Genomic DNA, 15476 nt, shown 5'->3' with positions numbered 1-15476 from the left:
CTGGCACTCTCCGTGTATCGTTTGCTTGCATCATCGGCCGATTCGAACTTTCTGTTGCACTGTTGTCAATACTCAATTGGCAGACCGAACTTTAATTAGGAGTACTTAGCACAAAAATAGGGTGAGGAGTGATGGCCAGCTCGTTTCTCGCTGAAGGCTCAGACGGCTTGCTCCTTGCGTCCAGGACAGGATTAGGCAGAGTTTGTCTATATCTGGCGCGAATACATTGTGAACAAAGGAAATGGAGGGGCGTCGCAAGCTGCTGACTTAGTCCACCTCGGCTTCGAGTTGACTGCACACGGTCAGATTAAACGGATGTCACCGTCATCTTAAAATGCATTTACTACTCCATTTGTCCTAAAATATAATACCTAAAATTAGATGTGACATATTAAATATTATGTATCTGAACTGAGGGGCATACAAAACGACCATGCCATACATATATCACCAGATTGTAGAATCAGGCTAAAGAAAGAGGACCTTCAGCCCTTCGTTGACAAGGTCGTGTGTCGTCTGCCGCTCTGGCAATCTGGTCAGATGTCATCGGTCAGTCGCATCACCATGGTAAACGCCGTACTAAGCGCCATTCCCATCTACCTGCTAATTACCCTTGATGCTCCGAAGTGGGTAATTAAAGGAATCGACAAGATTAGAAGGGGATTTCTTTGGGCCGGCAAAGCCAGTACGCATGGTGGCAACCAGCAAATGCCGAGTAGCCTGGGGAAGTGTCTGTGCTCTAAAACAATATGGTGGCCTAGGAGTACCTAGTTTGGAGCGCATGGGCATTGCCTTGAGATCACAGTGGATTTGGCTAGAACGTACTGCACCGGAAAGACCGTGGCATGGCCTTCATTTACCAGTTTTTGAGAAAGAGTGAAGTTTCACGGCAGCCTCCACGATCAGCACACTGGGCAATGGTGAATCTATTCTCTTTTGGGTGGACAACTGGCTGGAGGCCTCATCCATCCGTTGCATCGCCCCGGCTGTCTTTGCGGCAGTCCTGGTGAGGATCCGTCGCCGTAGAATGGTGGCTGAAGCTCTGCACAATCAGCAATGGATTAGGGAATGCTCCGGAGCTTTGGGTATGCAAGCAATCCTAGAATACCTTCAATTATGGAGCTTGTTGAGCTCGTCGGTGCAGTTGCTTGATCGGTCGGATGCATTTATTTGGAGATGGGAAGCTTCAGGAGCCTACTCCTCCAAATCAGCATACTGCATGCCGTTTGTGGGGAGAATTGCAAACCTGTTTGGAAGACTCTAGCCCCTCCGAAGTGTCGTTATTTCATTTGGCTGGTCACGATGAAGAGATGTTGGACGGCAGACCGTCTGCGATCTCGAGGGTTGCCGCATCCTTATCGTTGTGTGCTCTGTGATCAACACGACGAAAGCATCGATCACATTCTGGTCGCTTGCCCGGAATCTCGCCAACTATGGTGGGGTTGTTCTCTCCAAGATTGGGTTGCCACAATGCCTGCCCGTGAGCGAAGAGTCCTTTAATCTCTGGTTTTGTAACTCTCGTTTGAAGGTTGCACGAGCCAGCAAGCGGGGTTTTGACACCATCGCGACACTTGTTGCCTGGACCATCTGGAAGGAGAGGAACAATCGGTCTTCAATTCACAACAAAGAACATGGGCAGAGGTGGCGCATGCAATGGTGGCCGAAGTTGCTCTTTGGCGGTTGGCGCATGAGGCGTTGCCGATGTTAAGCCTATAGTTTTCGCTTTGGGTTGTCCTTATCTGGTTTAGCGAGAATAGTCTTAAGTGCTCAGATTTCCAGTACCATGTCCCCTTCATTTTTGAGTTTGCTTCAGTTTGTAAATAACCTTTATTTTTCTTAATACAAATATGCGCTCCTTACATATTAAAAAAAAGCACATTTATACAGGGTAATGAGGCGAAATAAGATCGAGCTGTGCATCCCTTTAGAGTGGGCATTCGGTTTCCCCGGTTGAACCGATTTATCTATAGATCGGTTTTTGGAAAATGACCACTGAACTAAGATCAGGGCAAAATAGAACTGAACCGATAGAGCCGATCACATTTGGTTCGGTTTATCGGTTATTCGTTTTTACCGAATAATTAAGTGGTGCATATGAGTAGGAGTCAATTTAGCCTTAGATATACAAGGAGACAATCAGACGAGCGGTGAGAGACTAATGGCTTAATTGGCACACGCGCATGCGGCCAGGCAGGATCGCATCTGCTTGTCTCTCTTGAGTTGGTATGGGTCTTGAACTGACTTGGGCCTGAATTGCTGAGCCAACATAAGGTTACAATATAGTACCTCGGTTTATACGGTATTATCGATTTCAACTTAACAAAAGCCGAGCCACACACCGATCACCCAAGTATGTAAAAAGGAAAACCGAACGTCACTCCAAACACCGAGAAAACCGTTGTTTCGGTTCGGTGTGCGGTTTTCGGAAAAATTGTACCCACCCCTACGGCCCTACCCCTCTAAGCTCTATGTAGATACCGTATAGATACACCTCTGACCACCCTTGCAAAACATACCCGGTTGCTAAGTTCTTTAGAGTTTCACATCAGGAAGGTTCAATTAAGAGGCATCAATTAATTGACATGATACTATCTACCTTGCGTGTCGGAAATTGTCATTCCGTTTATGGAGTGTGTTCCTCCGTGAACACCAGCTTCAGTCCAAATCCCAGCGGAGACGAAGGCAGGCTGCTTCGGTTCAGGCAGGGTGGTGCTTTCATTATCAAGCGCTGAAATTATCTCGGTCATGGTAGGTCGATTGATGGGACTCTCCTGTACGCACATCAGGCCGACATGAATGCATCTCAATACCTTATGCTCTGGACATGCGTTATATATGGATGGATCAGCGAGCTCGGACCACCTTCCTTCTTTCCATAGTTCCCATGCCTGCAAAATTCAGGAGTTCATTTTTCGGCAGAACAATTCACTTACCAAAAACAACACAATTTTGACTGTGAATATCTACTACTTACATAACAAAGGAGGTTAAGGGAGTTCCCACGTTGGTGAAATCCAGCGTTTCGAATTCCACTTACAATCTCTAAAAGCAAGACTCCAAAGCTAAACACATCAGACTTAACCGAGAAAATGCCTTCCATAGCATACTCCGGAGCCATGTATCCACTAAAATATTCAATTAAATTAATGAACATCTATATCTGAACCTAGAATGATTTTCATAGATTAAATACGGAGAGAAGAAGGCTCACTAAGCACGCTTACTATGTTCCAACAACCCGGTTGGTGTTTGCTTCTGTTTCTTTGGAACCAAATATTCTTGCCATACCAAAATCAGATATCTTAGGATTCATATCGATGTCCAACAGAATATTGCTTGCTTTCAGGTCCCTATGAATAATCCTGAACCTCGAATGCTTGTGAAGATAAAGGAGACCTTGAGCAATACCCTCAATTATAGTTATTCGTGTTGCCCAGTCTAACATTTCCCTTCTTGATTGTTCTTAGAAACAAAGAAATACTTAAGTCAAAAGATAGCAACTGAGGAAAAAGAGTTGATGTTTTTGGGACAAGAAAGAAGAGGCTATGAAGGACGAAATCTGGAAAGGAATATTGAACTGACCAAAGAGGAAAAAATCCAAACTTTTGTTCGGCATGTACTCATATATAAGTATCTTTTCTTCTCCTTGGATGCAGCATCCCAAGAGCCTAACTAAGTTTCTGTGCTGAAGTTTGGCTATCAGCATGATCTCATTCTTAAACTCAAGTAGACCTTGTCCTGAATGTGCTGCAAGTCTCTTAACAGCAATCTCCTGCCCTTCAGGTAAGTTGCCCTGGAGCATGATCAGAGATTGTGACATTGTGATATGCCTAAAAATTCACCATAGAATCTCAAAGCCAAAAATCACTGGCCCCAAGGCCTGCCTTTGTTCCCACAACTCACATTTCCCCCAGGCCCCAGCATGTTTGGGATAGCCAAGAATTGATTCCGCAGATTCATAAGAAGCATACTTTCTTCTTTTTTTTTCTCCAGCCAGTATTGATGAAAGTGCACATATAAATGGAGTTTGAAAATTTTGTGAATAATGTTAGAATAAATGGACTTTGCTACACTATATAGGTAAGCTAACAGTAACCATTGAGCCCAAATTATTTTAGAGTATTTGGTCACTTGAATGCAATATTTTATTTACACTGCCATTGTTATGTCAATCAGCTGCTTAGAATTTTTTACAACCATGGAGTAGCTAATTTAACTGCTTTGATATGAGCATATTTCAGGACTTATTAATCTAATTTAGCTACGTAGCATGCTAATCAGAATGACGTACCTTGTAGACAGGACCAAATCCCCCCTCTCCAAGTTTATTTTCAAGCGAAAATTTACATGTTGCATCTGCTATTTCAGAGAAGCAAAATGAGGTAAAGTGAGAACCTGTCTCCTCACTCTCCCAAAGCTTTATTGCACTGTCAGTGTCCACCCCCTTTGCTGATTCATAGAATAACATTTTCTTATAAACAGATAATTTTGGTATGAAGGATCCAACATGGCTTTTTCATGGTTACCTTTGCTTTTCTGCCTCCACATCCAAAGAAAAATAAGGGAGGCAAAAATAAGAAATGCAACAGAAGAAACTGTAGCTGCGATCAAGACCACTGGGGTACCTGACCAAGAGAAAATAGAGCACATCAATTGCCTTAACAGTTTACCTGGACTTCTCCTTCAAGCAGAGTATGCATCTCATCTGTACAGTGCTGAAAGAATGTTACTGTCAGGTACATTTGTTACCTCTTGATTCCAACTCTGAGGCAGCCAGACGAAGATAGAAAGTTCCTACCGCATCACCACTCTCCCCCTCCCTCAAGTTCATAATATTTCCATACCACAAGCTGCACTTATCCTGCAATACAGCATAAGCAGTACAGGAACAGTTCGTCAAGCAGGTTGATTCACACTGCTTTTGTCCTGTAATAGAAGATATTGTTGTTGCATTTCCTGGCAATCCCATGTCAGACATTTGAAAGAATTTATCACCCACACAATGCATATTAGTTTGTCTAATACATCCTCTCCTGGTATCTCCACTAGACCATCCAACCCCATCTCCTGGATTAAATCCTTTTGGGCATTTGCAACGGTTTTGCCAGTCTTGATTTCCGGCACAGATGCCAAAAGCTCCACATGGACTATATGCTTTGCAGCTTCCCTCTGGCCAGCTCCCAAGCACAAGCCACTGGTGTAAAACAAAGTCCATTCGTTCAAGGAGTTTGAGTTGCCCTGAGTGATCTAATACATACCTTACCATTCCACTAGCTGGTATGGAAGAGTAACTGAGCGTAGTCCTGGCGTCATTGGAAACATATAGGAAACTCATGCTTTCTGACTCGGTAAAATTATACGATTGGCCATTCCATAGTCCACTCTTCCAATAGACATTGCCCCTCTCCCAGATAAAAAAATCACCCTTCTCATTTGGATCCATTCCAAAAGAATAGTCTCCTATTGCTGGGTCATCTGAGCTCCTCCATGAAGTGAGCAACTGGTTTTGTGCACCAACAAATCCAAGATTCATTCCTTGGAGCCATGTATCAGTTGGGTAGTCAAAGCTCTGCCATCTCAGCCTCGACCGGTTACTGACTCTCCTCAAGACAAGGTTGCCAGAATCCAGTATAGTTGCTTCGGTATCTTTTGCTCCTGATCCATAAGCTACTGTGAACGAGCTGCCTCTGCCATCTAAAATTACCAGATTTCCACTTGTGTCAAACATAAGGATTCCAGAAGTATCTAGAACCGGATTGTTTCTATTAGCAACCCATACAACTGTCCTATTTGGAACATAGCTGTACCATATACCAACATACCGATATGTAGAAGTTCCAGGGCTAAAGAAGCCGAGAGTGAATGTCTCATTTGCAGACACAATGGTCTGCCCATCTGAAATTTGTTTATTTGGTAACAAGCTGTCCGTTGTTATTGTGCTTGACAAACAGCATGTTGACAATACAAGTAGAATCAGAAAGGCATCAAGTATGTCCCCAAACACAGAGTAGCTTCTTGTCCCAAACATGGCCATCCGCCTATCTCATATAGGTAGCGGCTCAATCGTAACAATCTAGATCAAAGCAAGTAGCTGTGGGTTAAAACTTAAAAAGGCCAGTTCAATGCAAGGAGGGAGTAGATTGAACTAGTAGGAGGCATACTCAAGCATAAGTTTCATACCTTAGTTCCTTGGAAGATCAACTCTCCAAACAAGATTGCTTGTGAGGAATGAATCTACAAGAGAGAACATGGGAAACACGATACCTTACTCTTGTTATAGAAAGAAAACAAGCAATATCCAAATTAAATCTTCACATGTGCTCCTGCCAAACTTCCATGGTGGTATAATAGTATATCTTCTTTCCCAAATTATTGCAACAGAAACATGGTCCACAACTGAAGGACAAAAGGAGCATACCACTTTTGACTTTGACTATTGTGCTCCAAGACCAGATGAACTACAGTCATCGTTATATTATGGACCAAAAATTGAGTCCATACCAATTCCACGGTACACTTTAATACCACAAAATTCTCGTCTCTCTTGAGTCCCTTACCTGCTGTACCCTGAATAATCATCGGCCCTTCCATGATTCCATCAGCTCCGACCTGACTAATCTCTATTCTCCATCCCACACTTCTGCTCCCTGGCGACATACAAGCAACGTAACGTAACCTCCACTCCGCAAGATGCGATCGCGCAAACCAAACAAATATTTCAAAAAAACGAGATGACCATGGATTATGGAAGTCTATAAAGAAGAAATAAACATTTTGATAAGAGTTATATGCAATGTAAGAGAACAATCGGAGAACTAACTCCAGCTTCCCTCTTCCCCAACTCCATCCGGTTGTACGATCTGTCTTCTCTTCCATCAATCCAGTCCCTTATCTCACCATGTGTGGTAATCTCGCTTGCGATTACAAGGATGTTGCGCCAGATTGGAACAATTAACAGAAACATAGGAATCACAAAACTTGCAGGCATTGGCCTTTGGAACAAGACGATACGAAACCGAAATCGGTGCTGGGGTGAAACGAAATGGCACCCAACAGGACATCACTAGGTACTAAGCGTGAAGACACCACCTCACCTGCGCTTCCTCTTCCTCCTCCTCGTCTCCGCCCCGCCGCCGCCGCCGCCAACGACGACGACGAGGCATGGCGGAGCCGCGGCCCCAGTGGGGAAATTTAACTATTTGCAACTCATATGGCATGGCAATTAACGATTTGCCACACCCTGTCAATGACATGTGGGCCCTCATGTGTCCATTGCATATGGGTCTAGTGGCAAATCGTTAAGCACCACTCGTGTGGCAAATAGTTAAAAGCCCCGTCCCAGTGAGGGGCAGCATTTGGTGGGCCTTGGGGCAACTCTTTCCCATCGTGAGCCTATTTTCAAATCTGGGCCATCACAAGCCTACTGGGCTAACAAATATCTCTGGTCCACAAACGACGTAGCATGGCTTTTGCTGACGTAATCAGCGAGGATAGTCCGGAAGAAGCAACCGGGACATCTGACCAGTTAAATTACACTATTGTATCCTCCCTAGTATATTTGGGTCGGTTCAGTTTGTAGTGAAAATAAACTTAACTAAAATTTTGATAATTTGGTAATATTACCAAGCTTTTAGCGAAAATAAACTTAACTAAAATTTTAACAATTTGGTAATATTACCAAGCTTTGACAGGATTTCTTATGTATATTTAAGAGAGTTTGGTAAAAAAAAACTAAATAGATGCATATATTTGACAACTTTAAAAAAATTGATATGGTTTAAAATAGTATCAATCCAAACAACCCCCTTCATATCATTTATGAGATATATAGAGCAGAAAAAGAACTTAACAGGCGAGGAAAATCTAAAGAAATTCACGTAACTATGTCATACGGCACCCACAGTGAAACTCATCTATTTTCAGATTTTTCTTTGTCAATCAATAAGCATGTCCAGCTGTTAGAACATAAATGCATTATGCCAAATGGATTTGATCAAGCTTTAAGAACAGCAGATGCTGGACAAGTGGACATGATATTATTATCTACCCTCAAGATCAGTAATTGTTATTGCATTTTGAGAAACTGATTCATCATGGGCATCCATTTCGGTTGGAAGCACAATGGAGAGGAAAGCAGGCTGCTTAGGATCAGGCAAGGTGATGCTTTCGCTAGTAAGCATTGAGATGACATCGTTCATAGTGGGGCGATCAGCAGCGTTCTCTTGGACGCACATCAGGCCAACATGAACACATCTCAGTACCCTATGCTCAGGACATGAATCACGTGTGGTTGGATCAACAAGATCAAACCATCTGTCTTCTCTCCATAACTCCCAAGCCTGAAAAATTCAGTATCAGTTAGCTGTAATTTGTGACAGATTTTACCAGAAATACTGAGACTACCAGACATTGTACTGACATGACCAAGGAGGTTAAGAGAGCGCCCACGTCGGTTGGATCCTGCATTTCTCGTCCCGCTGACGATCTCCAGAAGTAAAACTCCAAAGCTAAACACATCAGACTTAACCGAGAAAATGCCTTGCATAGCATACTCAGGAGCCATGTAACCACTGAAAAAATATAGTACAGTAAATTCAATATCCATTTGTCAATGCACCTAATGTTCAGTGTATATGCCGAATGCAAATCTGAAGCAGGCAGAACTTACTATGTCCCAACAACTCTGTTTGTATTAGCTTGAGTTTCTTTAGAGCCAAATATTCTCGCCATGCCAAAATCAGAGATCTTAGGGTTCATATCAATGTCTAACAGAATGTTGCTCGCTTTCAAGTCCCTATGAATAATTCTCAGTCTAGAATGCTTGTGAAGATAAAGAAGACCATGAGCAATCCCTTCAATTATATGTATTCTCTTTGCCCAATCCAATGCTGTCCTCCTTGATTTTTCTTTAGGAAGAGATGACAAACCAGTTATTTAAAGAAAGCTATGGGGTGAGGCATAAATCACATACATTAAGAAAGGTAAAGGGCACACACCAAAGAGGAAGAAATCCAAGCTTTTATTTGGCATGTACTCGTAGATAAGTATCTTTTCTTCCCCCTGGATGCAGCAGCCTATTAGCCTAACCAAATTCACGTGTTGAAGTTTGGCTATAAGCAGGACCTCATTCTTAAACTCAATTAACCCTTGTCCCGAATTTGTTGCAAGCCTCTTGACAGCAATATCCTGCCCGTCAGGTAAGTTGCCCTGGATAATGGTTTGAAAGGATTAAATCTTAGAGACCTGCAGAGGTATATCTTGAAACATTTCAAGGCAAAACAACTAAATGACCTAGACCTTGCACACCTTGGTGGGTTGGTGCTCATAGATCCAAGATCTATTTGTAAAAAAACAGCATAATTGTTGCTGACATGAAGCACAAATGAGTATGGAAATATTATATAGAGGGTTGACATGTTCAACTGTCCAAATTTATTCCAAATAATCTTGTAAACAAACTCTAGTTCTGTTAGGGAAAAGTCTACTTAACCCCTGAATTAACCCCTGAAAAACATTTGTTAGTCAAACCCCAAAGTATAAAACAAGGCAGTGTGATGTGGCCCCCTAAACCCATCTAAACAACGCTCTGAAATCTGAATTCTATGCAGCCAGTGACATGGTGCGGTTTTGACATGGGGACATAAGAAATGATACATCTAAACGATAACTCAGCAACTAAAAATATTTTAATTAACAATCATGCCAATCTCTATATCCCAATGATGAGTAGGGGAAGGTTACAGTGGCAAAAGTATCTCCATACCACCCTAGGGGTTATTTAGATGGTTCTGCAGTGGTAAAATACCTGATTATGAACTTAAGACGTCGTTTGGATAGACCTCAATCTGGCGCATACCTGCATCTTTTTTGCTGGGACAGCCGAAGAGTTGGCCACCCAAAATTTACTAAGAAAGAGGGTGTTACAACTTTTACATGATCGACATTAAACAGTCGAGAGGGATACTAGCCGAGGCTAGCACCCCCGAAAGAAAGGAACGACCGTGTCGACATGGTGCCTCTTTTAAACTCTGAAACAGCTACTCCTTCAATATACTTGCTTGAAAGCGCATACCTCTATCCAGCTTACATTTGTGGGTGGGCAGGGATTGAGTCCCATCCAGATGAGGCCTGAGAGGGCTAAGTGGACCAATAAGCACTTCACAGCGGTTAGGTAGAATTGTTTTGGTATTTCAGTTAATCAATGAGATGGGAGACATGAGGCTCTGAACTTGGTCAATCACTACCAGTAGTCAACTTCGCTAAGTTTAGTATGATTACACCGTGCTAACACTGATCCCTCACCCAACAAAAAAACAACTCCCTTCTGTCCAGTCCCTCACTCTTACCTGTTTTTATCCCAGACCAACTCAATTTGATCTACCTAAATTCAATTACTCTCTACCGCGTTAGTAGTGCCTGCCTACCTAAATTCCCCTATACCCTTTAACAGTGGCAATGGGCTTTTGTCGCGAAATCAATTATAGCAAGCTCTCAAGCTACCATCTTTGACAATTTCCTTGAACAAATACTGTTGTGTTTGCAAACTTGAGATGTTAAACAGACAGACCATTCCATAGGCTTATACAGAAATCTGTTATATTGTCTCAGTGTGTACTGAAAAATGCCTTTTATGCTTGAGTTTAAGAGAAAAACACTCCTAAGTCACCACATCTAAATTATCATTGTTTAGATGCTGCGATAGGATTTACTTGATGCGACTTGTCAAGCAGGGATTGGTAATCCATTTTTGCATTTTGTGAACATAACAAAGAAATATTCCAAAACGAGGTTAGTTCGTCCACTCACATCTGTCTCCCCTGAAACAAAAAACATCTCACGCTTCATGGTTGGAATCATCATTATATATTCCTTTCCTGTAGCTCTCCCAAATTCTCTCCCTATAAAGTACAGCATTTATTTTATCGAATGGTGTGGTTAACTGCTAGGGGCCTTCGCTGCTGGATCATAAGCACCTCTAGCATGCTAGCTAACAAAGTAACAAGTCAGATAGTATGAATTTGAATAAAAGGCTACCTTGTACACAGGACCAAACCCTCCCTCTCCAAGCTTGTTTGGAGCAGAAAAGTTGTTGGTGGATTTTGCTATTTGGGAGAAGGAAAACAGCACAAACTGAGAACCTGCTTCTTCACTCTCCCAAAGTTTGACTGCGCTGTCCATATCCAGAGTCGTCAAGGAGCAGTGAGCATGTAAATCTTCTTTACCTGGTTCATAATAACAAAATAATCCTCGTCATGTTATACACTTAAACCTATTGTGCATAGTTAATGCATGCAATTTTTCATCAGTTTGCAGTTATGATGACTTAAATATTGGCACCTTTGTTTTGACGTCGTCTTCTCCAAAGAAGACAGGAAAGGGAGCAAAAGGAAAGAAGTGCAACAAATGGAATCACACCCGCCATCCAGAGCATTTTGTGACCCGAGCCTACAGAATTTGATATCATAAACAATTCTACTTGCAGATAACTAAGTCTATTCATAATATATGCTAAATTCTTGCAGTCTTTCTACAAGTATAATACTTACCTGAGTTTCCTCCAGATTCTACTTCTGATGCTGCCAGACGAAGGCATAGGGTTCCTGCACCATCAATATCATAACCATCCTGCAAGTTCATAAGATCACCATACCACAAGCTGCAGCCCTCCAATTGTGAATAAGCATAAGCTGTACAGGAGCAGTTTCTTAAACACGCCAGTTTGCAGTCACTAGGACCTACAACTGCAGGCATCTTCTTTCTATTATCAGGAATTCGTACATTAGGAATCTCAAGGAACTTGTCACTGCTACATTGCAGTTTGGTTTGCCTAATGCAGCCTTCCCTGGTATATCCATTGGAATACGCTATTATGTTCTGTGGCACAAATCCTCCTGTACAGTTACACTTAGGCACTGCGTTGTTGTTGCATACACCAAAAGCTCCACATAGGTTAGGAATTTCACAAGTACTTGGTTGTCTCCATAACAAAATCCACGATTGCGCAAGAGAATCAAACTGCATGATGCTTAATGATCCAGTTGAATTCAAAACAATCCTTGTCAGCATATCAGATGGGTTGGCAGAGTATGTGCAAGAGATGTCATTGGTAGAATTACTACTACACTTGAAGGAAATAGGGACAGTTGTAAAGAATTTTAATTCTGGGATGAGAGAAAACATGTCACCGTTCCAGTGTCCGCTGGTCCAAAATGTATTATCTCTCCACCATATAATGAATTGTGACAGCCCAGCAGGATCCATTCCAAGTTTGTAATCCCCCATTGCTGGGTAATCATTGCTCCGCCATGAAATGAGTGTTTGGTTTGTTGTCTTGAGTCCGATCTTCATTTCTGGAAGCCATGTATCAGTAGGTGAGTCAAAACTTTGCCATATATACCCTGATGAGTTGGCCGTGCTGCTCAGGACAAGATTACCAGAATCCAGTATTGTAGCTTTCATGTCTTTGGCTCCTTGTCCATAAGCCACTATGAGTGATCTTCCTCCATGCACAATTACCAGGTTTCCATTACTATCAAACATAAGTACTCCTGAAGTATCTGATAGTGGTTCATTCCTATTACCAACCCATATGATTGTTTTATTTCCTAGGCTGTTATGCCATATACCAATATATCGATGGTTTGAAGCTCCAGGGCTAAAGAAGCCAAGTACAAATACATTTTTCATAGATACTATGGTTCGCCCATCTGAAAGTGATTCATTTACAGAGATGCTGTCTCTTCCTAAACATCCTGCTAGCCACAAAGCTATCATCAGCAAAGTTATAACTTTCCTGCAGGAGCTCTTTGTCCTCATCATGGCTGCCTTCAAGGCCCAAGAAGCTAGTTTTGAACCAAAAAAGTGGTATTTCAAAGACAATTCGGTACAGAAAAACAATACTAAAGCAGGGATTGAAATGTAGGAATGAGCAAATAATACAGGTATATTCCCATACCTCCAGATTCATCGATGGACAGATTGGAAATAAAGCATGGAAATTTCTTCCGTGGCAGTTCCAAAAACCAAAACTTCTCTGGACAATCTTACACTGAGAGTTGTCCGCTTGAACTTCATATGGTGTTTTAGTATGAAGTCTATGTTGCAGGCTTGGAGTCAACACGCGCCAAGGAAACTAGTCTATGACATGAAATTGAACACCAGTAAGGTGATTTTTTTTGAATAAATGATGTTTGACTAGGTCAATATGGAAGTACTTCTTCTGGCCCAACAGATGAATTTTCGACCATGTTGCTAGTTGTTTGGATCATTCTCATCACCATAGTGGCACCATCAACCCATAAATAATTTTCTTCCTACTTGCCTTCTCCATGCTGGCATCAACAGGCCACTTTCAAGCATGACAGTAACCAGTGCTATGATGTGACTCGCAGATAATCACACCAGACGTTTAACATTGAAAAAAATGAGAAAAAAACAGTTCTTCCACGTTTCCAGCGGAGAATGTAGCATTGAGTTGTTGACTGGGGACTGACTAATCTTCAACTCGACTTCGTCGCTTGGCGGTGCACAAACATAGGTTGACTACAAATCCACAATTTGTTACCTACAAGACTGCAACGTCGAAACAAAATTTTGAGAAGAGCAGCTAGATGCAATATAAGAAAATAATAATGGGAGATGAATTAATCCCAGCTTCCCTTTTCCACCAACTCCATTTTGCTGTTCAAGCTGTCTGTCTTCTCCTTCCATTAATCCAATCCATTTCCATCGCTGACCGAGACTTTTGTTTCAAGGACAGTGCGCCAGTTTCGATCTGCAGGGATATGGGATACGCTTAGAACAATTCACCAAAACAAAGCATTCGAGAAGGCTTGTAGGCATTGACCTCGCGGACAAGACGATAGAAACCGAAAGGGGCGCCTGGATGAAACGAGGCTAATAGGACATCACTAGGTTCTAAGCGTGGAAATCACCTCACCTGCGCTTCCTCCTCCCCATCCCATCCTCCGGCGCCGCCGCCGACGAGGCGACGACGACGAGACGAGGAGAGGAGCCATGGTTGTCTTAGCAGGGGCGGCGTTTGGTGGGCCTTCGTGCACAGCTTTCCCATCGGCCGCCGGTTGTGCCTAGAATAAGTCTATTATGACTCCCTCAATTCATGGCCATAGTGGAATCACATCCCTTAATTAATGTATCGTCCCCTAGCTCCTAAAACCATTGCAAATCGATTCTTCGGTGGTTTTGGAGGCTGTTTTGTTTGACGTGGCAGTTGACTTGCTGAGTCATCAGATAGGACCCACTTGTCAACAACCTCCACCTCATCACATATTCTCCCTCACCTCTCCCCCCACCCCACTCTCTTTCATCTCTTCCTCACCTCTCACCTTTCATCAATAGAGCTAGGGCGACGGCGCACGGGGGAGAAGCTCGCCGGCCATACGCGCGCGCGGGAGGTGCGTCCTTCCTCCTCTTCACCCTCATCGATGGCAACCTTCTTCGGTTGGACAAGCCGGCTCGCTCATCCCACTTCTCGGCATCCAGCTTCATTCACGCGCTGCTCGAGTACTTCGGGACCACCGGCGAATGTGTTGCTCGAGTACTCGGGACCCACGGCGGCGGCGGCGGTGGTTGGCGGGACCCAGGGTAGGGGGGCTCGTGCTCCGTCCCGCCGCCGCCTCCTCTATCCACGACCGGTCGCCGCCATCCACCTGAGAGAGAAAGGGTAAGTGGGCCAGATATTTATTTTTATTGTTTTACTCACTGGCATGTAGGTCCCATTTAGGTTTTGTTTTCACTTTAGTGCCATGTAAGCCCCACATTGATGTCACATGGATGAAGACCAAATCAACCCACCACATAAGTGCCACGTAGGATGGAACTGCTATTAAAACCACCAAGGAACTCTATTTATACCAGTTTTTGAAATTGAGGGATGCAATATATCCAGTTTTGTGGTTGAGTGATGCGACTCAACTAAGGGCAAGAGATGAGGAAGGTAAAATAGACTATTCCTTGTACTTATGATGATTGATGAGGAACCAGTTCCGGGCCCGTCAAAATCTACTGGGCTAACAATATCTGGCCCAAAATTGGCAGCAGTCAGCTGCAATGCTTCTGTGGCCCAACGTTTTGGCGGTTTTGGGCTGTCGATAAGTTCAGTCCATCTCTCAAGAAACAATAGAGTCCATTACACAATGATAGGCACGAAATTTCCTCTCTTTGGATCCAGCCATGGGACAGCTTAACTACTTATAAGGATACAGACTTTACAACACATTTTTGTGATGCGTTTGATGCCTTCTCCAGCCTAGTATTTACTATTTAGCTTCGTTGAGGCGTAAGCACTTAAGTCAGTAATTGAGGATATACTGAAGAGGCAACCGGAAAGCACCAGTAACTTCAGTGATTGCCCTTGGATAAATTACCTCGTACTGGATAGAAGGCTGTAGAACATGTCTACACGCTATAGATCTCGTGCTCCCAAAGAGAGAGTGTTTTCCTCGTCAGGTATATCT

The 15476-nt window shown here is 43.0% G+C and overlaps 1 protein-coding gene across 1 annotated transcript; it reads right to left on the bottom strand.

The window, feature by feature from the left end:
- Positions 1 to 2173: 2173 nt before the first annotated feature.
- LOC127754529 (uncharacterized) lies at positions 2174 to 14087 on the bottom strand. Its single transcript, XM_052280131.1, has 18 exons — positions 13940 to 14087; positions 12956 to 13774; positions 11547 to 12842; positions 11338 to 11445; positions 11035 to 11222; positions 8997 to 9207; positions 8669 to 8906; positions 8420 to 8570; positions 8042 to 8339; positions 6558 to 6647; positions 6419 to 6458; positions 4750 to 6038; positions 4527 to 4625; positions 4292 to 4449; positions 3583 to 3793; positions 3225 to 3462; positions 2975 to 3125; positions 2174 to 2888 (listed from the first exon to the last, which is right to left on the bottom strand). The coding sequence occupies exons 3-18, from the start codon at positions 12817 to 12819 to the stop codon at positions 2589 to 2591; spliced, it is 5043 nt and encodes a 1680-aa protein (XP_052136091.1). The 5' UTR covers positions 12820 to 12842; positions 12956 to 13774; positions 13940 to 14087; the 3' UTR covers positions 2174 to 2588.
- Positions 14088 to 15476: the final 1389 nt, after the last annotated feature.

This window comes from Oryza glaberrima, chromosome 1 (genome assembly GCF_000147395.1).
Source record: "Oryza glaberrima chromosome 1, OglaRS2, whole genome shotgun sequence".
Lineage (NCBI taxonomy): Eukaryota > Viridiplantae > Streptophyta > Magnoliopsida > Poales > Poaceae > Oryza > Oryza glaberrima.
This window is presented reverse-complemented; position numbering and strand designations above follow the sequence as displayed.

Coding starts and splice junctions, on each gene's coding strand:
- LOC127754529 (XM_052280131.1), bottom strand. CDS start 12,819: ATGATGAGGACAAAGAGCTCCTGCAGGAAAGTTATAACTTTGCTGATG. Junction 6,459..6,557: donor GATTATTCAGGGTACAGCAG/GTAAGGGACTCA, acceptor CGATGACTGTAG/TTCATCTGGTCTTGGAGCAC. Junction 2,889..2,974: donor CCCTTAACCTCCTTTGTTAT/GTAAGTAGTAGA, acceptor TGAATTTTGCAG/GCATGGGAACTATGGAAAGA.